Source organism: Syzygium oleosum, unplaced genomic scaffold (genome assembly GCF_021117445.2).
Source record: "Syzygium oleosum isolate NSW1041296 unplaced genomic scaffold, Sole_v2.1 Sole_v2.01, whole genome shotgun sequence".
In the NCBI taxonomy this organism is placed as follows: domain Eukaryota; kingdom Viridiplantae; phylum Streptophyta; class Magnoliopsida; order Myrtales; family Myrtaceae; genus Syzygium; species Syzygium oleosum.
The window spans coordinates 38,101,805-38,124,676 of NW_026607485.1; the positions used below are offsets into that span (position 1 = coordinate 38,101,805).

General features: G+C 43.6%; 1 protein-coding gene across 1 annotated transcript; it reads left to right on the forward strand.

Annotated features, from left to right (window-relative positions):
- On the forward strand, positions 1 to 3,866 carry LOC130137646 (uncharacterized; the record flags this gene model as incomplete). The annotated part of the gene is made up of 5 exons (XM_056309374.1): positions 1 to 827; positions 1,371 to 1,467; positions 1,572 to 1,876; positions 2,105 to 3,017; positions 3,783 to 3,866. Coding segments are annotated over exons 1-5 (2,226 nt in total), but the record flags the coding sequence as incomplete, so codon positions are not given.
- Positions 3,867 to 22,872: the final 19,006 nt, after the last annotated feature.

Below are 22,872 nucleotides of genomic sequence, written 5' to 3' on the forward strand. Positions count from 1 at the left end.
ATGAGCAGCGAAGGAGGAAGTGTGAGAAGAGTCTCAAGGAGGGGCACAGGAAGAGGAACTAGAGGTGGAGGTCGTGCTCGAGTGAGAGCTGTAGAAGACCTCGAGACGGGTGTTATAGCGGCAGGAAACCCTGGAGTCAATGCTGGAGCTGCAGTAGACCCCAGAATGGAACAAGTGATTGAAACCCTAAGAGAAATAGGGAATGTCATGGGCAGACAGGCCCAAGATAGAGCAACAGTCATTGCTGAGGCTACTGGAGCTGCAGCAGCCGCTGCCATCAATGGGAATCAAGCTCAAGCCCGGCAAGCTCAAGCTCAACCAATGGTAGCAGCTAGACCAATACACCAGTTGGTGGAACAGTTTCTTAAGCTGAAACCGCCCAAGTTCACGGGCAGAGGTGACCCAGAGACCGCCCCACGTTGGGTGGAGGAGTTAGAGAAAGCATTCGACTTGTTAGGATGTACTGAGACAGAAAAAATTTCGTTGGCGACTTACCAGCTGCAAGATAATGCACACGACTGGTGGAAGGCAGTTAAGGATAGAGTATTTCCAGAAAATATGGAACAGACCTGGGCAATTTTTGTCGAGCATTTCTATGGGCAGTTTTTCTCAGAGAGTGCCCAGGAGAAGAAGATGGCGGAGTTCATGAGACTTCGTCAGGGGTCGATGACAGTAGTTCAGTACGAAGCAGAGTTCACAAGACTGTCCAGATTCACCCCAAGGATGGTTGAGAATCCGCTGGATAAAGCTCGAAGATTCCGGGATGGACTGAAGTCGGATCTTCGTACCCAGATGCTTTTACTGAATATCAAAGATTACAGAGAATTGTATGAGCGAGCCCAAACGATGGAGCGAGATCAGATGGAAAGGACAGCAGCATCGGGTTCAAGGTTTATTCAGAATCGGGACAATCGTCGCTTCGGCAAGAAGCCGATGGCTAGCAATAGACGGTTTGTTCCACTTCCGAGGAGGAATATAGGGAAACCCAGCCAGACGCCAAATAAATTCGGGGCTTGTTTTCGTTGCGGGAGTTTGGGACACCAGATAAAGGATTGTCCCCAACAACGACCTTTAGGACCCCCAGGACAACATCAGCAGCCCAGAATAGGAAATCATGCCAGCAATCCCCCACCGGCTATTCAAGGCAGACCACCTGCACAAGGACGGGTATACGCAATGGCGCGTAAGGATGCGGAGGACGCGCCAGGCGTGGTCACAGGTACCATCTCTCTCTGTGATCATGCTGCCTATGCGTTATTTGATCTCGGGGCAACCCATTCGTTTATTTCAGAACAGTTTGTTAGATTGGTTGGTCTGGAGCCTATATTACTTGCAAGCATGTTATGTGTGACGACCCCATTGCATGATAGGGTGTTAGTATCATTGGGGTGCTTGGACTGTAAAATCGTGATTGGGAATGTAGAGGAAAGGATTGATTTGGCTGTGTTAGCCATGTATAATTTCGATGTGATCATCGGTATGGATTGGCTGACGAAGCAGAAAGCCGTTATGGATTGTGGCAATAGGACAGTCAATTTAATCCGATTGGACATCCTAGGTTTGAATTTCAGGGAAACCGAGGAGGAACCTCAATCCCTTGGATCTCCTCAGTAGAGGCAACTGAGATGCTCGAAGAAGGTTGTGAGGGATATTTGGTTAATGTTAAGGATCCGACCTTAGCGGAACCCAAGTTGGAAGAAATCCCTATTGTGTGCAATTTCCCCGAGGTTTTCCCTCAGGAATTGCCAGGCTTACCGCCAGAACGGGAAGTGGAGTTCGTAATAGAATTGGCCCCAGGTACTGAACCGATTTCTAAGGCCCCATATCGGATGTCCCTATCGGAGTTAAAGGAGTTGAAAGTCCAAATGCAGGAACTGCTGGATAAAGGGTTCATTCGTCCTAGTGCGTCTCCATGGGGAGCGCCAGTCCTATTTGTAAGGAAAAAGGACGGGACGTTGAGATTATGTATAGACTATCGGCAGTTGAATCAGGTGACTATAAAGAATAAGTATCCACTGCCCAGAATTGACGACTTATTCGATCAATTGCAAGGAGCGTCAGTGTTCTCCAAGATTGATCTACGGACCGGGTATCATCAGTTAAGAATTCGGAAGGAGGATATACCCAAGACTGCATTTAGGACGAGGTATGGGCATTACGAGTTTACAGTCATGCCATTCGGTTTGACGAATGCCCCTGCAGCTTTCATGGATCTGATGAACAGAGTTTTTAAGGAATTCCTGGACCAGTTCGTCATTGTGTTCATCGACGATATTCTAGTATACTCGAAGAGTCCAGAAGAACATGAAGTGCATTTGACTGAAGTATTACGGACGTTGAGGGAGCACGCACTTTATGCGAAGTTCAGCAAATGCGAGTTCTGGCTTAGCAAGGTAGCATTCCTTGGACATATTGTATCGGGAGAAGGAATATCCGTGGATCCAACTAAGATTGAGGCAGTACTTAAGTGGCCCAGACCGACATCGGTGACGGAAATCAGGAGTTTCTTGGGATTGGCCGGTTATTATCGACGTTTCGTGGAAGGATTCTCGTCGCTAGCCATGCCATTAACGCGATTACTGAAAAAAGAGGTTAAGTTTGAATGGGATGACAAGTGTGAACGAAGCTTTCAGGAACTTAAGCACAGACTGACAACAGCTCCAGTCTTAACTATTCCATCTGGACCTGGTGGATTTGAGGTCTACAGTGATGCTTCACTCAGGGGACTCGGTTGTGTACTAATGCAGCATGGAAAAGTAGTTGCATATGCGTCACGTCAGTTGAGATCACACGAGTCGAACTATCCGACGCATGACCTAGAGTTGGCTGCCATTGTTTTTGCACTTAAAATCTGGAGACATTATTTATGTGGGGAAAAGTTCCAGATTTATACGGATCATCAGAGCCTCAAATATCTATTTTCGCAAAAAGAGCTAAATATGAGGCAGCGTAGATGGATGGAACTTCTGAAAGATTATGATTGCAACATCATGTACCACCCTGGAAAGGCGAATCGAGTGGCGGATGCGCTAAGTCGCAAATCAAGTATGGCGCATATGATGATCAAGGAGTGGACGTTATTAGAAAAGCTTCGAGACTCAGAATTTAAATTTGAATTAGGCCATGTGTCAAATCTGCTGGCTACTTTGAGAATCGAGCCGGAGATTCAGGCCAAGATTAAGGCGCTGCAGTCCACGGATCAGGAAATTCAGAAAATCATGGAAATGGATGCCGCTACAAGGAAGCCAGATTTCCAAGTATCAGAGGATGGAATCCTGAAATTTAGAGGGCGATGGTGTGTACCTGATGATACTGAGCTTAAGGAAGAGATACTAAGAGAAGCTCATCGCAGCAATTACAGTATCCACCCTGGCAGTACGAAAATGTACCAGAATCTACGCCAATATTATTGGTGGAATGGAATGAAGACGGATGTGGCCAGGTATGTGGCTAAGTGTTTGACATGTCAGCAGGTAAAGGCGCAACACTGTAAACCTGGAGGACTGCTGCGACCTTTGGAAATTCCCGAGTGGAAATGGGAACACATCACCATGGACTTTGTAACCGGATTGTCGAGGAGCCAAAGAGGGCATGATTCCATTTGGGTGATTGTAGATCGACTTACGAAGTCGGCACATTTCTTAGCTGTACGAAAGGATTTCGAGCTGGAAAGGTATGCAGAACTGTATGTGAGACAGATCGTTAGACTGCATGGAGTGCCGGTAACAATTACATCAGATCGTGACCCGAGGTTTACGGCGAATTTTTGGAAAAGTCTGCAGACGGCCTTGGGAACAAAAGTGCAGTTCAGTACAGCTTACCATCCACAGATTGACGGTCAATCAGAAAGGACGATTCAGACCCTCGAGGATATGTTAAGGGCTTGTGTATTGGACTTCCAAGGTAAATGGGAAGAACACCTGCATTTGGTAGAGTTTGCGTATAATAACAGCTATCAGCAGAGTATCCAGATGGCCCCATTTGAAGCCTTATACGGCAGAGCATGTAGGACTCCTGTGTGCTGGGATGAAGTAGGTGAACGGAGTATTACTGGCCCAGAGTTGATCCAGCAGACAGTGGAAGTTGTCAAGATTATCCGAGAAAGGCTGAAGACAGCCCAAAGTCGCCAGAAGAGCTATGCCGATCGGAGACGACGACATTTGGAATTCCAAGTTGGAGACCATGTATTCCTCAAGGTGTCACCTATGAAAGGGTTATCCCGATTTGGCAAGAAAGGGAAGCTGAGTCCGAGGTTTGTCGGACCGTTCGAGATCTTAGAAAAGATTGGCGATATGGCGTATAGGCTTGCCCTGCCACCTAACTTGTCCCAGGTACACAATGTCTTCCACGTGTCGATGTTGAGAAAGTATGAACCAGACCCGACACACGTTTTAAGATATGAAGAAATAGACGTGGACGACAGGGTGTCGTACGTGGAGAGACAAGTCAGAATTGAAGATCGGAAGGATCGAGTACTATGAAATAAGACGATTTCGATGGTCAAGGTAGTCTGGGAACACCATGGGATGGAAGGCGCTACATGGGAAAGCGAGGAGGCCATGCGACATCAACACCCCCAGTTGTTCGAGGAACAAGTTTAGAGTACAAATTTCGGGGACGAAATTTTTATAAGGGGGGAAGAGTTGTAACATCCTGAATTTTTATCCGTTATCGGAACCAGTAAAGTGTATATTAATTCTCGTGTGATTTTAGTGAGTCTCGCCCGGACTTGATCAATCACGGGATACTAACCAAATGGGAAAGGCTAAATAGGAACAGGTACGTGGACCGAGAAACCGATCGCGATTGGACACTGATTTCGAGAAACGTCGAGGGAATATCTTGAGCCAATATGGGCCGATCTTAGGAAGATAATGGATGTGATATAGTTAGTAACGTACGATTGGATCGCGGGTGATTCCGCACGACCGAAAGTACGCCTGACAAACAAATTCCAAATTTTATCCGAACGATCGCGACCCCCGGTACTAGTGATAATCTCTTACCTTCTCTCGAGATTTGAGACTATCGAGACTCGGACAGTCTTAGGTCGATACGCGTAACACCTAAACAGCCACCCGTTAGTGAGAGATTCTAAGATTTTAAAAAAACGAGCTATTTTGATCGCGATATTGAGCCGAACTCCGATATCAAAATTTCAAGGGTAATTATGACTATTTTGTAGGACGGGCGTCATTTTATAGTGGCCAAGTAAGTTTGGGACAAGAACGGCTGAAAATAGGAATTTCGACAAAAATTGGGAAAATTACGGTTTTGCCCCCGTGGGCACCGGGGCAGGATTCGGAGGCCGTTTGAGGTTATTTTTCACGGCCAAGGTCATTTTGGAGTGGCCACGTACATTTAGAGTGGTTTTGGACAAAAACGAGAATTTCGGCAAAAATTGGAAAAATAATATTATTTTATTCCCGGGACTTCGCAGGCGATTTTCAAAGGCGTAGAAAGTGAATTTCGCGAATCCGACACCGTATTATGTCTCCCATGAACATATAGGACCGGTATGGACAAAAATTGAAATTTCGGTCCGGGATCGGAAAATTACGAAAATGCCCCTAGGCCATTTTAATTTATTCCGAAATTTGGATAAAATTTGGGGACTAACTAAGGTTAAGTAGACCAAACCAGACCTGGTCAGCCTTGGTTAGGGGCATTTGTCCATTATACCCTTGAATTATTGGAGAGGAGTGAACCTAAGCCATTGGATTCAAGGGCAAATTGTCCAAACCCTTGGATTGTCGACACTTGGACTCCACTCATCCAAGTTTGACCACTTTTGACATGCTTCTTCTCTCTCCTCAGTCTCTCTCAGCTCACGTTCTCTCTCTCCCGAGCAGCCTCACGATCGTCCTCTTCACGCCGCTCCTCTGTCCTTCTGCTCCGCCGGCCACTGTTCACGCCGGAACAGCCCGCGCCGTCGGAGCCTGCTGACCTCAGGCCGCCGCACAGCACCCCCTGGCACCGCCCCAGCCTCCGTCGACCAGCCCCACCCTCTGCATTGTCCGCCCCACAGCAGCTGTTCCAGGCGAGAGAGAGAGAGAAACGCCGCCGGTCTTCACCTCGCCGGCACCGCGCCGCCGTCCACCGCCGTGCGCCGCCCTCGTCGATCACCTCACCCTCACCGTCTCTCTCTCCACCATCCTCAGCCCGTACGCCCAGCAGCTCCTCTGTTCCGGTTGTGTGTGTGGCTGTGAACCACACCGGCGCCGCCGTGACTGCCGGCTTGCCCCCGGAGCGCCGCCGTCGATTCTCACCGCGTGTCGGTAATCGACCGCCCGCTCCCGTCGCCTCGAGTCGATTTTAGGCGAGTATAAACCCCTAAACCGTTAATTAGTTTATTTGTGCATTTTAGAGGGTAATTAGGGGGTTAATTAAGCCTAATCATGGTCTAGATATGCCTAATGTTGTGTGGGGTGATTAGGGGACCTAATTAGTGCTTAATGAAATGGTTTAGAGGTGAATTAAGGCCTAATTAGTTCTGCTGCCTGGTAATCGTTCATCGCACCGAAATTGCATAAATTTGTCTAAGTGTGGCACTAATTAAGTTCAAGTACTAATGACTTGGAAGTGGACATTTTGGGGGTTAATTAGGCTTATTTGAATCTTAATTAAGTGGATTTGGTTGTTGGGTGATTGGGGTTTAAGATTAGAGCCTAATGAGGGTGTTTAATTGTGGTTTAGTGGGCAAAATGTGTCCTCCCCTGGTACTGTTCATTGAGTACCGAATTTGTGCAATTTATCCAAGTTGAATACTTAGTTGAGTCATTGGTTGATGGCAAGGAGTTAGGCATTTTTAGAGGTTACTTAGGACTTATATAAATCCTATCTTGTGACCCCGCACCAATGAGCATGAGGACTAAGTTTGATTTGCCCAAGGTGGGCCTTAGGTGCATTACATTGAATTGTAATAAATGTGCGAATCAATGTCGAGTGGATTGGGTGAGAACGGAAGTATATTGATTGTCTTGAGGATGAGTTGAATGCGTCTAAGTCGAGAATGAGTATGCTTGGTATATTAGTGTGGGCGATTAACCTTGAGTGCCTTGGCTTGTATTCATCCCTCGTGACGTTGATTGATCAATATTGGACGCATTGATGTACATGTTTGAAGTGATTTAAATTGTGGCCTTCGGGTCGGGCCTTCGGGTCGAGATAAATTGTGGCCTTCGGGTCAGGCCTTCGGGTCGAGATAGATTGTGGCCTTCGGGTCGAGATAGATTGTGGCCTTCGGGTCGGGCCTTCGTGTCAAGATAGATTGTGGCCTTCGGGTCGGGCCTTCGGGTCGAGATAGATTGTGGCCTTCGGGTCGGGCCTTCGGGTCGAGATAAATTGTGGCCTTCGGGTCGGGCCTTCGGGTCGGGAGAAATTGTGGCCTTTGGGTCGTGGCCTTCGGGTCGATTTAAGTGAATGTGTTTTATATTGATATTAAAAGTCTAACCTGCAGGGCAGAGTAGTGAATTGGGCTGTGGGCCCGGGTGAACTTATATTGATTGTTATACTGGTTTATTTATCTGTTTATGTGTTTTATTTACCCTCTGGAGGTGCACATTAGCCTAGTTTAGGATTAGTGATTTTTACTTGCTGAGTTTTCTCACGGTTGTGGTAAAACCGACTTTTCAGATCTCCCGCCATGAACTTCGACGATGCACCGTTACGCTTTGGGATTCCCCACCATATAGAGCGTACGCTGACCGTGCACCCCGTGGGGAACGGGGAGAAGTACTATAGACACTATGCTTTAGTATGGGTAGACGTAGGCTTAGCTCACTTTGAGACTCACGAGTACCTAGCCTGGTGTTTCCGGGATCGTTTTGGAGTAGAATTCGGTCCCATCAGGTCCGCCGACGTTCCGTTTGTGGGAGAGGGTCTGCTAGATATTCAATGTCCAGACGGTGATGTAGTAGATGTTGATATGGAGGGCAATCCTGATTCTGAGGTTGAGTACGAGATTGTGGAAGAAGAGGAAGAGCACGAGGAGCTTGGTGGATTAGCTTTCGAGCCGGAGATAGTCGATCCAGCTCCAGAGCAGGTGGACGCAGAAGCCCCTGAGCCTATGGACATAGACGAGTACGAAGAACAAGACCCTGAGCCAGAGATAGAGTTGGAGGCCATGAGTTCTGAGGAGGATCAAGAGCGACTCGAGAGTTCTTCGGAGCCGTCGGGTTCTGATCCTGACTGGGTACCGTAGGTTAGATATCAGCATAGGAGTGAGGGTCGACACTTTTTGACCGTACCCCTCCGGTAGTTAGTTTGACACCCCTAGGTCACCGATCCCTTTTTGTTCGTAGCCTTTTGATGTACCTTTTTGTTTATAGATGGATAATGTATTTGGGGGTTTAATCAATCGTAATTTGTTTTCTCTTGCCACTCGTGGTTGCTTTTAAATTTTCTGGGTGTATATATATATTTTTATTATATATACGTCGTTTCCGCATGTGGCGTGTTTTCTCTGATTTGGGTTTCGGGTCGGTGCCGTAACCTGGGAGCGTCGCGCTACTATTTCGACCTATAAGCGGGATGCTCATGCTTCGTGGGGTATGGGGCGTGACAGGCCCGACCTAAGGGAGACTAAGACTGATCCTAGGAAACTTAATCAGGATCGGATCCTGATGACACGGACTCAGCCTCGATTATCTCATCTTCCGAATCCTGCTGCTCGACCTCGCCAACCTGTTCGGGACTCTGCTCTATGGGCTCCGAATCCTTATATTGATCGGGTACATCAGGTATCCTCTAACAAGGGTCTGAAAAACGGGGTTTAAATAATTATGAGACGAATCTCAGTGAGTAGGCCTCCTAAACCGAAACTAGGCTAACATGCACCTCCCGACAAGCAATTAACACAACAACCGACAATGATGTCAATCAAATGACCTAAGCCCTTGAGCCCCGATCGCTTACCTTGCTGACCCTGCAGGTTAAATAGTTCGATATAATAATCCCGGCACATACGTGGCACACATTTTCACACGTACGCCATTCGCATGCTCATACTCAAAGTGTTCATCTCGCATGCCATTCACCGAGTCTTGCATACTCGCACACTGGCCCATGCATTCTTATGCATGCAAATGTCATCATCATGCCATGTTTCATTCTGGCTCACACTGCACACTGGCTCATGCTCCATTATTATTATTCATTATGACTCAAGTCATCACAATTCCCGGCCCGGTGCGTCTAGTCTGCTACAAAGTGCATGAGGCGCAACACCGATCTGACCCAGTGTCTCTAGCCTGCTACAAAGTGCATGAGGCATAACACTGATCTCCCCACGAACCAGAGCCCGCGTAAAACGCATCAGGATGGTCGTCTTCCGGACGTACCGGGCATCGTCCTGCTTCAAAGTGCATGAGGACGGCACACCCCGCGTAACACGCATCAGGGCGAAATGTGATCACACATACACACAGCCAGTTAGTATCTGAACCCCGCGTAACATTCATCAGGGCAATTAGGTGATCACATGCTCATGTCAGGCACGCATTCTCGCACAATCTCATCTCATGCCCCATTCTCGGCATACACAATGCGTGGCCATGCAATGTCGTACAATGCAACATGAGCATTCAATTTCAGCATGGCATTTCAACAAACATGCCAAATCAACGTGCTCAAATAGCCAATCAATTGCCCATACTTATTCGCATAACATCCGCACTTGGCCAACTAGTACCATGTGGCCCAAAACATAATTCACGCACTCGGGCAATAAACATTCGCACCAATGATTGGCCAATCACACACCGCATTGCTCGAACACGAAATCAGGCGGCATGGCAGTAAACAATTGAGCACGACAAAGTACCATTCAACCACCAAGTCGCTCAAACGAGGTACCACAAAATTTAACACAATCAAGCACAATTTGTACCCAAATCAGCCACTACATGGCCCAACCATTCACATATGGCAATTCACGAACAAACCATACATTAGCCGTACAAGGCCCAATTAAACCTCAATGGACAGCCACTAATCAGTCCGAGAGAGAGAAAAATCGGGAATATACAAAATCGGGTCCAAACTGGGCTGTTGCACAGTGACCGAAATCCATTTGAAATAAATGGTAAATCAATTCCAAAAATTATGAAATTTGGATATGTTGTACAAAACATCTCGATGAACATTTTCCATGAAGAACTAGAAACCCAGTTCTAACCGTAAACACCTCGTTTTGACACTCAAAGTCAGACGAAATCCGATTCGCTCGGACAGCCCCTCAGGCCATCAAAATACAACTCATTCGGTACCCAAATCATTTCGGAAAATCTTGAAATTTTTATATGTTATAGCCACAAATGTTCCCAACACTTTTTGTGAAGGAATTATTTTGAAAATAAACCTGAAAAAATTTATAAAAATTCGAACAGACCTGAAGGTCGGGTGAACAGTAAATCGGGCAGTTTTATTTCGGTCCAAAGATGGACTTCCGAATGGCATCAAATGATTTCCAAAAATTCCCAAATTAAAACATTTTATACTTAAAGATGTTGGAAATAACTTTCATGAAGAACACTTCTTCAAATTCTACCCACACAGGTCACACCAAAAATAACAAAATCCGGCGACGCAACAGTAACCGTACCGGAAATCAACAAATATGCATCACCAAGCAAACCAAGCTCAACAAACCACTAATCCAATTATCCACAGCCTTTAAACCATCCTAAATCATCACCTTAGGCAATTAAAGTCACCACAACTTCAGCCCCAAATCAGCCCACACTAATTAACCCCTAAAATACCCTAATAACCCCTAAACTTGTCTAAAATGCACACAAGCCTAATTAAGAGTTAGGGTTTCCACTCACTTGGATTCCTAAGCTCCTTACAAGGCTGAACAAGTGGGGAAAATGGGTGGGTTGAGCCGATTCCACGGCGGCGCAAGCGGCAGCGACGAACGGCCTCCACGGCGGCACAAACGGTGGCGGCTTGCAGACGGCGATCCACGGTGGGGGCTGCTCACGCGGCTGAGGAAAGGGAAGAAAGAGAGATGAGACTGCTGGTGGTGGCGAGGTGGTGCGGCGGCGACGGCACGGCGGCGCGGCGGAGCTCCTCCGGCGAGGGCCTCTCACGGCCAAACAAAGAAGAAAATGAAGGAGAAGTGGCGTGGGAGGGGGAGTGCACGGCTGATGGGAGAGGAAAATGGGAGGAGAGAGAGTGGTCAAAGGGGTCTTATGGGTCAAAAAGGTGTGCCACGTGTCGCGATCCTAGCCCTCGGACCATTTTGCCCTTGATCTAACGGTCCATAATTAGCCCAATCCAATAATTGAGGGGCAAATGGGTAATTCAATAATTCCAATTCCTTATTCACTTATTTTAATCCTCAATTATTACCCAAAATTATTCAAAATTCGGAATACCCAGTACAGGGTCCAGGGGCAAAACGGTAATTTTCCGGTCCCGGGTCGAAATTCCATTTTTCGACTGTACCAACCCCAAATGTGTGTGGCCACTCAAAAATGACGTTGACCTCGCAAAATAGTCGCAAACACCCATAGAATTTCGACATCGAAGTTCGGGTCCAATTTGGCGATCAAAATTGCTTAATACAGAATTTTAGAGCCTCTCACTGACGGGTGGCTGTTTAGGGGTTATGCGTATCGACCTAGGGTCACTCGAGTCGTGACGGTCTCGATTACCAGGAGAACGCAAGGAATTATTGGTTATACCAGGGGTCACGATCGTTCGGTTCAGGTTCGGGATTTATTTGCCACGCGCACTCTCGGTCGAGCGGAATCACCCACGATCCGATCGTACGTCGTTGGTCAAGCCAAATCCGTCACCTTCCTAGAATCGGTCCACACTGGCCCAAAATACTTCCCTGCCGTTTCTCGGAATCGGCGCCCGATTCGCGATCGGGTCGCCTGTCCATGTACCGTTTTCCTAGTTATCCTTTCCCATTGGTCAGTATCCCGCGATGGGCCAGCTCTGGGCGAGACGTACTAAAATCAAATGAGAAATAATATCCACTTCGTCGGATCCCAGAAATGGGTCGAAATTCAGGATGTTACAAAATTCCCAAGGTTTCACGCGGGAAATTGTGCATCTTTGAAATTGGGTAAATCTGGGCAGTTTTGCACAGTAACGAAAATTCCTTCAAAATAAATAGTAGATGAACTCCAAAAATTCTAAAATTTGAATATGATATAAAAGACACCTGGATAAACATTTTTCATGAGAAACCAAAGTCAAAATATTTTTTTAAGTATCCAATTTACTAACTCAAAGATAGACTACAAATTTCCCACTGGAATAGCACCGTTGTTCCACAAAATCGGTTCTTTACCATACTTATAACATCTCCAAAAATTCTTAAATTTTTATATGTTGCAGAGGAAGAAGTCCTCAAAAACTTTTGAGAAGGAAGTCTATTCAAACTCGGCCCAGAAAAATTTGTAGAAAATCGAGAAAGCGTAAACATAATGGAAATACCCATTCTAGACAGTTTTACACGGTCCGAAAACTAGGCTTTCATACTACTCATATCAAGTCCAAAAATTATGAAATTAAAATATGTTAAACTTCAAGATATTTAAAACAACTTTGAAGAAGGAAATTTCTTGAAATTCAGTCCAAAAAATTCTCCAAAAAATTTACCAAATGAAGTGGTACAGAGGACTCACTACAAAAAAACTGGATTTTTGCCACGAAAATTTGCGACAAAAAAATTTTCGTCACAAATTTGCAACAAATTTTCCAACGAAAAGTAAAATTCGTCGGAAATTAACGACGAAAAATTTTTCGTCGCAAAATTCGTTGGAAATTAGTGACGAAAAATTTTTTGTTGGAAATTTCCAACGAATTTTGCGACGAAAAATTTTTCGTTGGAAATTTCCAACGAATTTTGCGACGAATTAAAAAAAACCCGGTATTGTTCGGCATTTTTTAAATTCGTGGGAAAATTCGTTGGAAATTTCCAACGAATTTTCCCACGAATTTCAATTTTCCAGGCAATTATTTTAGTGCGTACAATTTTCGTTGCAAAATTCGTGGGAAATTTCCCACGAATTTTGCAACAAAAACCCTACTCCTTCCTTATTCAACATTTTCGCGCTCATTATTCCCGCAACGATTCTCAATTTCCACATTCTCTCTCTCTCTCTCTCTCTCTCTCTCTCTCTCTCTCTCTCTCTCTCTCTCTCTCTCTCTCTCTCTCTCTCCGCGATCGACGCCTCCACTTGCTCCACCGCGTCCGCGTACTGGTCGGCGCACTCGCTGAGGCACTGCTCCACCGCCGGGCCCAAGCTCCCCCCGCCGCCGCCGAGCATCCGGCCGATGAAGGGGGCGGTGTCCGTCGCGTTCGCGGCGGCGAGGCCGAGCGCGACCGCCGTGAACCAGGCCCTCGCCATGGCGGGCAAGCTCGAGCTCGCCCAGATCTGGGCGAGTTCTGGGCGACCTCGAGCTCGCCGGCGACGAGGCTGGCCCTCGCCGGTCATGGCGAGGGCCGAGCTCGCCATGGCCGGCGAGCTCGAGGTCGCCGGCCATGGTTGGCCCTCGCCGGCCATGGCGAGGGCCGAGCTCGCCAGCTCGCCTAGATCTGGGCGACCACGAGCTCGCCGGCGACGAGGCTGGCCCTCGCCCGCACGATTTTTGTCACGACGAAATTAATTTTGCCACGATTTTTCGACCAAAAAAAAATTTCGTTGGATTTCCAAATTTTTCGTTGGAAAAAAGTTATTTTTTTGTAGTGTTTCCAACGAATTTAGCCACGAATTTTCCAACGAATTTTCCAACGAAAAAAATTTCGTCGCAAATTTCCAACGAAAATTGAAATTTTTCGTTGGAAAAATTTGCGACGAAGAATTACCGACGAATTTTTTTTCGTTGGAAAATTCGTTGGAAATTCGTTTTCCAACTAATTTTTCCCAATTTTTCGTTGGAAATTTCGTTGGAAAAAATATGTTTTTTTGTAGTGACTCGAATCTGGGTTTTCCAGTACAAAAACAAGAATTGAGTTCGAATGGGAAAACCACCAAATTTGATTCAACAAACTCATACCCAACAACTTGAATGGACAGGCAACACCCATTTGGAACTCAAAAACACACATGCACTTCATTTCCAGGTCTGATCATACCCATTCATGCACAATAAACATTAGGGTTAATACCACGAAAAATCCTAAACTGGTACACTTGTAACACATTTACCCCAAACTATTTTTTTTACCATAAAAAACCCCAAACTGGTACACCTATGACAATTTTACCCTGAACTATTTTTTTGACCACCAAAAACCCCAAACTGGTACACCTGTGACAATTTTACCCTGAACTTACCACAAAAAACCCCAAACCGGTACATATGTGACAATTTTACCCTGAATTAAAATTTTAATATTATTTTTTTATTTTTTTCGAATTTTTATTTATTTTTTATTCTTTTCGTTTCTTTTTTTTTTCATCTTTAAACCCTGGCCGGTCGCCGATCCAGCGACCGGCCAGAAGCGGAAGCCGGCGAGGGCCGCCCTCGCCTGACGCCGGATCTGGCGAGGGCGACCCTCGCTCGCGTCGGGCGAGGGCCGCCCTGCCCCGGGCAGCGAGGACGGCCCTCGCCCGACGCAGCGAGGGTCGCCCGACGCCGGCGAGGGCGGCCCACGCCCGATACCGGCGAGGGCGGCCCTCGCCGTATCCGGCGAGGGCGGCACTCGCCCGACACCGGCGAGGGCGGCACTCGCCCGATACCGGCGAGGGCGGCACTCGCCCGATACCGGCGAGGGCGGCCCTCGCCGGCTTCCGCCTCTGGCCGGTCGCAGGACCGGCGACCGGCCAGAGATTGAAGGTGAAGGAAAAAAGAAAAGAAAAGAAAAGAAAAAAGAAAAAAGAAAAAAAATTCAAAAAATAATATTAAAAATTTGTTCGGGATAAAATTGTCACATGTGTACCAGTTTAGGGTTTTTTGTGGTATGTTTGGGGTAAAATTGTCACAGGTGTACCAGTTTGGGGTTTTTTATGGTCAAAAAAATAGTCTGGGGTAAATGTGTCACAAGTGTACCAGTTTAGGGTTTTTCGTGGTATTAACCCTAAACATTAAGAACCACACATACAAGCCACCAAATTGCATCTACAACTCAATTCTAGCAAAATCAAGGGTGTAGGAAGATTGGAAGGCTTAGAAATGAGTCTCATCTCCTTGCCTTGGTTCGTATGTAAGACATGGGTTTCCTTGGGGTCAGGCCGAGAGTTTCCTTGCAGCAAAACGGTGAATCCAAGCTCGTTGATGGCTAGAACTCCACGAGCAAGAAGAAAGCAAGAAGATGACGCATGTGGGAGAGTGAAATGGTGAAGAAAATGAGCGGATATGGTCTGGCCGAGAGGAAAGAGGAGAGAAATGGAGTGTCTTGCGTGGGTGAGAGAAATGAGAGAAAGAAAATGAGAGAGTGAGGGGTTTTGGGATTCTGTCGAAATGAAGAAGAGAGGAAGAGATAAAGTATGTCCAACAAGCTTCATTATTAACCTCAAGAAGGAGTGTCATGCAAGCTTCATCATTAATCCTTCTCTTGCAAGCTTTTATTGGTGGACATAAGCAACCCTTTATAATTACTTGGCCTTATTTTCTCTAATTTTGCATGTAAAGATGGGAACTAAATTGCCGGCCATACGTCGGGGTAATAAGGGCACAAATTGTGTCTTAAAATGTTTAATTCAAGTGCACAAAATGTCCACATAAGACATACAGTAATGGTCATTGTCCCTAATCATCATTAAATAATCACCATATATATATTTACATATGGTTGAAATAGGGCCCCTCAATTGTCCAATGAATTCTCCAAAATTTTCAAATCAAATATATGCCAATCGTATATCACCGAAATTCCTTATATGTCTCGAAAATTGTATAATCAAACCTTGATCATCACCAATTTCAATTCACATAACGTCACTAATCAGTTATCCGAAATTTCGGGATGTCACAATAATTATTCAGAAACTCCTAAACATATTGTATGACGACCAATTCAATCTTAAATTTCTTCATTTGCCGATTTAGTCCTAACATTTTGATAATTTGTCAATGTAGTCCTTTCGGCCAATTTTGGCCATAAATCGCTGGCGTGTGGCTATCAAGTGAAGCGTCGCTATCCTTCGTGGCATGACTGATGTTGATGTGGACGATTTATGCAAAAATTCATTATTTTTTTCTTCTTCTTTTCTTACTCTTTTTTTTTCCTTCATCGGATTACCGGCAGGAAAAAAATGCATCTTTCCAAAAATCATCCACGTCGGTGCCGGTCGTGTCATGTAAGATGGCAGCGTTGATTGGACCGACATGTCAACGATTTATGGCCAAAATTGATCAGAAGGGCTACATTGGCAAATCGTCAAAATGTTTAGAATTAAATTGATAAAATTAAAAAAGTTTAAGACTGTATTGGCTGCCGTACTATAGATTTAAGACTTGTTCAACAATTTTCTGTTATTCAGTTGCGACAAGCGGGCTACTTAGCGCAATAAGAATAGTTTGACACTCTAAGAGACCCACCAAATACTCAAAATCAACCAAAAAAGGGGGTGCATGAACAAGGTGCCAAGCTAAAACAATACTAATAGTACGATTGTGATATTGGCTATATAACACATATGAGGTGAGAGGAATTTCTATGAGCAAATGTACATAATTTATATAAATGCATTAGTGTAGATGTTATATCATTTGGATGTACAGTGTAAAGAAGATCCCTGTCATACAATGTAGGTGTCGATAAGGAAAGGATTTCTCATTCTAGACTTTTCCACCTATCAGCTCATCCTCTTGCCCTCATCATTGGCATGTATTCCTATTGAGTCACCGGGAGGGATGACCTTATATGTGCTCTCCACTGGACTTACTAACCAGACAATATGATTTATACCGACAGATAGGACAAAGAAACTCGCAGTTGGCATTTTAGGGCCAATGCAAAACCCGAAATACACAATATGTGCTCTCTCGCTCTCTCTGATCCGGGCTTTGCCACCACGGATCCCACGACCATAATCACTTGCCTTCAATACTTAGAAAGTTTTGTTTTTATTTGTTAAAATATGTCCCTCGAAAAGGAAAGTTTTTTAATTCAAGTAGGTTTCCTATTTCGAATAGGTTTTCTAGTTGGAGAAGGTTTCCTAAAAAGAAGTTTCCCATTTTGAATTTAATTCTTGGCTATATATAAGAAAGGGATGTTTTTTTGTGAAGAGTATCAAAGAGGTTTCTTGATGAATTACACCTTGAGAAAACCAATTAAATCTTGTGATAATATTTGTGTAATTCCTTTGTGAAATTGATAGATTATTTCAGGATGTGGGGCTATATACTATGTGAGTTATTTGATGTAATTGGGGGTTGGAAAACATTGAGATTGTTTGAGTGACTCGAGTGCAGTTGTAATCTCTGTTATTTCGCTTGATCTAAAGTGGATTTCTTTGCTGCTCTCCCCGTGGAGGTAGGTCATTTTGACCAAATCATGTAAATCTAGTATTTGACTTATTTTCTTATTTGGTCTATTTTATTGATCGATCGTTTGCTTCCGTAACAATTAATATCAGAGCTAGGCTTGGCTAAGTTAAATCGAATCGATGACGATAGAAGAAAGAAAAGTAAGAATCGACAAATTTGATGGGAAAGATTTTGGTTTCTGGAAGATGCAGATTGAGGATTATCTATATCAAAGGAATCTGCACTTATCCCTATTTATGGAGAAACTAGAGTTGATGAAGCAAGTTGAATGGGAATTGCAAGATAAACAAGCGTTTGGTTTTATTCGGCTGATGTTGGCTCGTAACGTCGCGTTTAACATTCTGTGGAGTTGATGGAGGCCCTCTCAGACATGTACGAGAAGTCCTCTACGATCAACAAGATCTATTTGATGCGACGCCTGTTTAACTTGAATATGAGCGAATGTGCGTCAGTTGCAGATCATATCAATGAATTCAATGTGATTGTTAGTCAATTGAGTTCAGTTGAGATTGACTTTGAAGATAAGAAATGCGCTTCATTTCTATTATTCTCATTGTCTGATAGTTGGAATACTACTGTTACTACTGTTAGTAGTTCTTCTAGGTCAACAAGTTTGACGTTTGATGAGGTTCGAGATTGATTTTGAGTGAGGACATTCGTAGAAAAGAGTCTGGTAAATCTGTATCTGTTGCTTTAGTTGGTGAAAGTATAGGAAGAGCTCTTACTCATGTTAGCAGAAGTAGTACAAACTTGAACAACATAGTCAGTTTAGGACTAATGGTGCTGTCTGTTGGAATTGAGGCAAGAGGAGGCATCTTAGAAGGGATTGCTTTAAGTTGAAAAACGACAGAGCTAAGAGAATTAGAGTTGAGTCTACTGATGATGTTATAGCTATAATTGATTATAATTTTGATAATGCTGATTATGTTTTTTCTGTCATTGAGGATTCGTTGTTTGACAGATGGATTGTTCATTTCATGCTACACCAATAATTATGACTGCTTTACTATTTATCAAGGGTTAATACCACGAAAAATCTCAAACCGGTACACCTGTGACAAATTTACCTCAAACTAATTTTTTGACCACGAAAAACCCCAAACTGGTACACCTGTGACAATTTTACCCCAACCCAATTTTTTTACCACGAAAAACCTCAAACTGGTAAATCTGTGACAATTTTACCCCAAATTAATTTTTTGACCACCAAAAAACCCGAACTAGTACACCTATGACAAATTTATGCTATGTTAGTTTCCGTTAAAATTTACTGTGAAATTGCTAAGTTTGATGACATGTGGTAGTTGACGGGTATATCAGTTTGGGGTTTTACCCCTCTATTTGTCACAAGTTTACGAATTGGTAGTTTTTCGTGATATTAATCTAATTTAATGGAGGGTAAATTCATCACAAGTGTACCGATTTGGGATTTTTGGTTGTTAAACAATTAGTTCGGGGTAAATTTATCATAGATGTACCAGTTTGGGATTTTCGGTGGTAAAAAAATTAATTTGGGGTAAATTTGTCATAGGTTTACCAGTTTGGAGTTTTTTGTAGTCAAAAAATTAATTCGGAATAAAATTGTCACATGTGTACTAGTTTGGGATTCTTCGTGGTATTAACCCATTTATCAATGCATGGATTGTAGTAAAGTACAGTTGGGGAACAACACTAAATGAGACGTTGTAGGTATTGGTGATGTCAGAATCAGAATGCATGATAGTATTGTGAGGACATTGACCGGAGTCAGGCACGTTCCAAAGTTGAAGGAGAACTTGATTTCCTTGAGTGCCTTGAATTTAGCTGGGTATTGATATACTTCAGAAGGTGGAGTTTTGAAGGTTGTTCGAGTGCCTTGGTGATAATGCAAGGAGTCAAGCACGATGGCATGTATGAGCTTCAAGATGAGACAGTGACGAATTTCGCCATGGAGACGTCTAAAGCATTTGTTCGAGAGTTTGAATTGTAGCATATGCGTTTGGGACACGTTAACGATTGAAGCTTTAAGGTTCTAAGTGAAAGAAATATGTTGTGTGGTTATGTGGCTAATAAATTGAATGTTTGCAAGTGCTGTAACTTAAGTAAACCGCGGAAAGTACATTTTAGTAAGACTGTAAAAAAACTATGAAATTTGTAGAGTTTATTCACTTGAATGTTCGCAGATTATCGCGATTTCCTTTGAGGAAGAGTGCCGGATTTATGATAACAGTTATAAATGACTACTCGAGGAATACTTGGGTGTTTGTGCTTAAGCACAAGTTTGATACTGTTGTTAGGATCAGGCAATTAAAAGCTTTGATCGAAAAGGAGACTGGTAAAACGATCAAGCAAGTGCAGACTAACAGTAGTATGGAGTTATGCTCGGAGCTGTTAAACAAATTTTGCATAAAGGAAGGCATAATGAGACACTACACTAGTGCCAGTGAACCACAACAGGTTGCAAAGTTGATAAGTAGAACATTACTAGAGACAGCCCATAAAATGCTCTCTAGTGCTGGTATGGCTAGAAGATTTTTAACGGATGCACTTAGTGCAGCGAGCTACCTAGTGACTAGATCCCCATCAACTGCAATTGGATGTCAGACTCCCAAAGAAGTGTAGTCAGGTAATATTGCTAATTATTCTATTATTGAAATATTTGGTTGCTTGTGTTATGTTCGAGTGAGTGATGGTAAAACCGATGGGAGGGCAAGAAAATGCATGTTCCTAGGTTATGCAGCAGGTGAGCGAGGTTATCGGTCGTGGTGCCCGGAATTAAATTCACGTATTGTCAGCTGAGAAGTTATATTTGATGAGTCTCTAGTACTTCTAGCTAGGAGTATATATAGCAGTGTTCTTACCAATCTGGACGTTGTTCAGCTCGAGGTGGAGTTCCAACCAGATACTCCTGAGGTAGAAGGTATTAGCGGAGTAATCGACACATATGGTGTTTGTAGTGAGGTGGAACCTATGGAGCCAACGGTTGCTATAACTGTTGATATTGACAAGGTATGTATTCGATCTCCTTGCAGATATGGATGCAGCGATGGTTTTGCTTTATCTGTGGTAGAGGAGGTTGTGTCGAAAAATCTTTGTGGAGTAATTAACAGTGCAAGTATAGCTTATGTTTTGATGAGGTCCATGATTATGGCGAAGTTCAAGTGAGACTTGGACTTGGGAGACGTCTGTGGTGGCTAAACACATGTGGAGAGTAGCAGTGAAGTTCATATTTCCACGAAGCGATTGTGACTTGGTTTAAACGTTGAGCCAAGGTGGAGATTGTTAAAATATGTCTCGAGTTTGAGGCCGAAAAAGAAAGTTTCTTAATTCAAGTAGGTTTCCTATTTTGAATAGGTTTCCTAGTTGGAGAAGATTTCCTAAAAGGAGGTTAGATCCAATTCTTGCTAATATATAAAAAGGGATGCTTTTTGTGAAGAGTATCAAAGAGTCTTCTTGGTGAATTATTACCCCCTAAGAGATTTTTATGTTGAAGACAATTAAATTTTGTGATAAGATTTGTGTAAAACCTTCGTAAGATTGAAAGATTACTTCATGAGGAATTGTAGGGCTAAACGCCGTGTGAATTATTTGGTGTAATTGAGGGCTAGAAAATACTGAGAGTGTTTGAGTGATTTGAGTATAGTTGTAATCTTTGTTGTTTTGCTTTATCTATAATGGAATTTTTGCTACCCTCTCCGTGGACACAGTTCACTACGACCAAACCACGTAAATATGATGTCCAATTTATTTTCTTGTTCTGTTTATTTTATTGTTTGATCTCTTGCTTCTGCAAGCAGAAATTTCGAGTCCGATAAAAAGTCGAGGACCGAAATAAAATGAATAAAAAATAGTATCAAATGACATGATTGACGGCTTAAATGAGGACCATTTTAGACTACTATTCATGTAGTGTGAGTGCGATTTTGGACAATCGCACGGTCATGAACTGAGGCTTATCGAGGTCAGGTACTCAACGGCTGTTTTCAACCCTCCGCATTGCACGCTCTCTTCGCGTGGATGATACGATGCACATGAAAAGACTTTGAAACTAACAAGGCCCCTTCCTAGACTGCTCAAGTATTTTCTTACCCTTCGTTTACTCAATGCAGAAAATCCAAAGATGGAAAACAAAGTCTTCTTCCTTGAGTAGACTTCTCCAGTTTTTTCTTACCCTTCCTTTACTCAACGTAGAACATTCAAAGGTGAAAGACTTGCAATGATTGCCAGCTCCTCTGTCAGCAACTTCGACAGTTCAGTACTCACAATGGCGAGAACATCATTTACATTTAGGTCTTATTGCTTCTATGTACAAGTCTAAGTTACCTCAACTAGTCACTCCATTTAGCTTTTCTCTCCCTTCTTTTTTCAATGTAAAGATGAAGACTTTCATGCTACTAAAACATGCTAGACAAGCAAGACAATGGAGAGGATGGATAAATGTGCTTCAACTTATCCGATGACAATTCACAATCTTGCTAGTTTTTTCTAATGACAATCTTCTTCAAGAGTTGTTTCTTTAACCTCTTGCATTTTTCTTTTTGATATCTTCGTCTTCCTCAACTTTGAGACCTTGCAAGAACTTGATCTGATTTCCCTTCATAATATCTGCCATATTTTGTAACGTTGACATGAACATAACGAAACGATTGGCTGCCACGTAACCTTGCTCTCAAGTCAGCTTGGTCAGCTCTCTTCACATATTGCTACAATTTATCATTCACTCAAAAGTTATGCTCACTCTTTGCTAATCAGCGAGTTGAGCTTGCTTCGTTCATTCAAGATCTTTGTAACATATGCAAATTGATTAAACTGTTTTTTTAACTCTCTCTCTAATCCAGGCTTTGCCATGATGGATTCTGCGACCATAATCACTAGCCTTCAAAACTTAGAAAGTTTTATCCTTATTTACAAAGTTTCGAGTCTGATAAAAAAGTCTAGGACCGGAATAAAAAATAGTATCAAAACCACATAATAGACGACTTAAATGAGAACCATTTTAGATTACTATTCATAGTGTGAGTGCGGTTTTGGACAATCGCGCTGTTATGAGCTGAGGCTTACCGAGGCATATACCTCCACGGCTGTTTTCAACCCACCCCATTGCACGCTCTCTTCATGTGGATGATATGATACACACAAAGAGACTGCATAAGAATCGAAAAGGCATGTGGCAAGTCCCTTCCTTGATTAGACTTCTTGAATTTTTTTCTTACCCTGTGTTTACGTCAGAGATTATATATACCCACGCACCAACCCACCCAGACACACACAGATGACAGCAAAAATGCACTTCCCTTCATCAACATCATCATCATCATCATCTTCTCTTAAAACAATTTTCTGCTTGCTCTTGGTTATAATCTCCCTGTTCCTTCCTGGGGCCTCGGCCCCCTTTGCGAGGATAGGAGGTAAGTGATTTTTTTTTTTTTTTTGGGT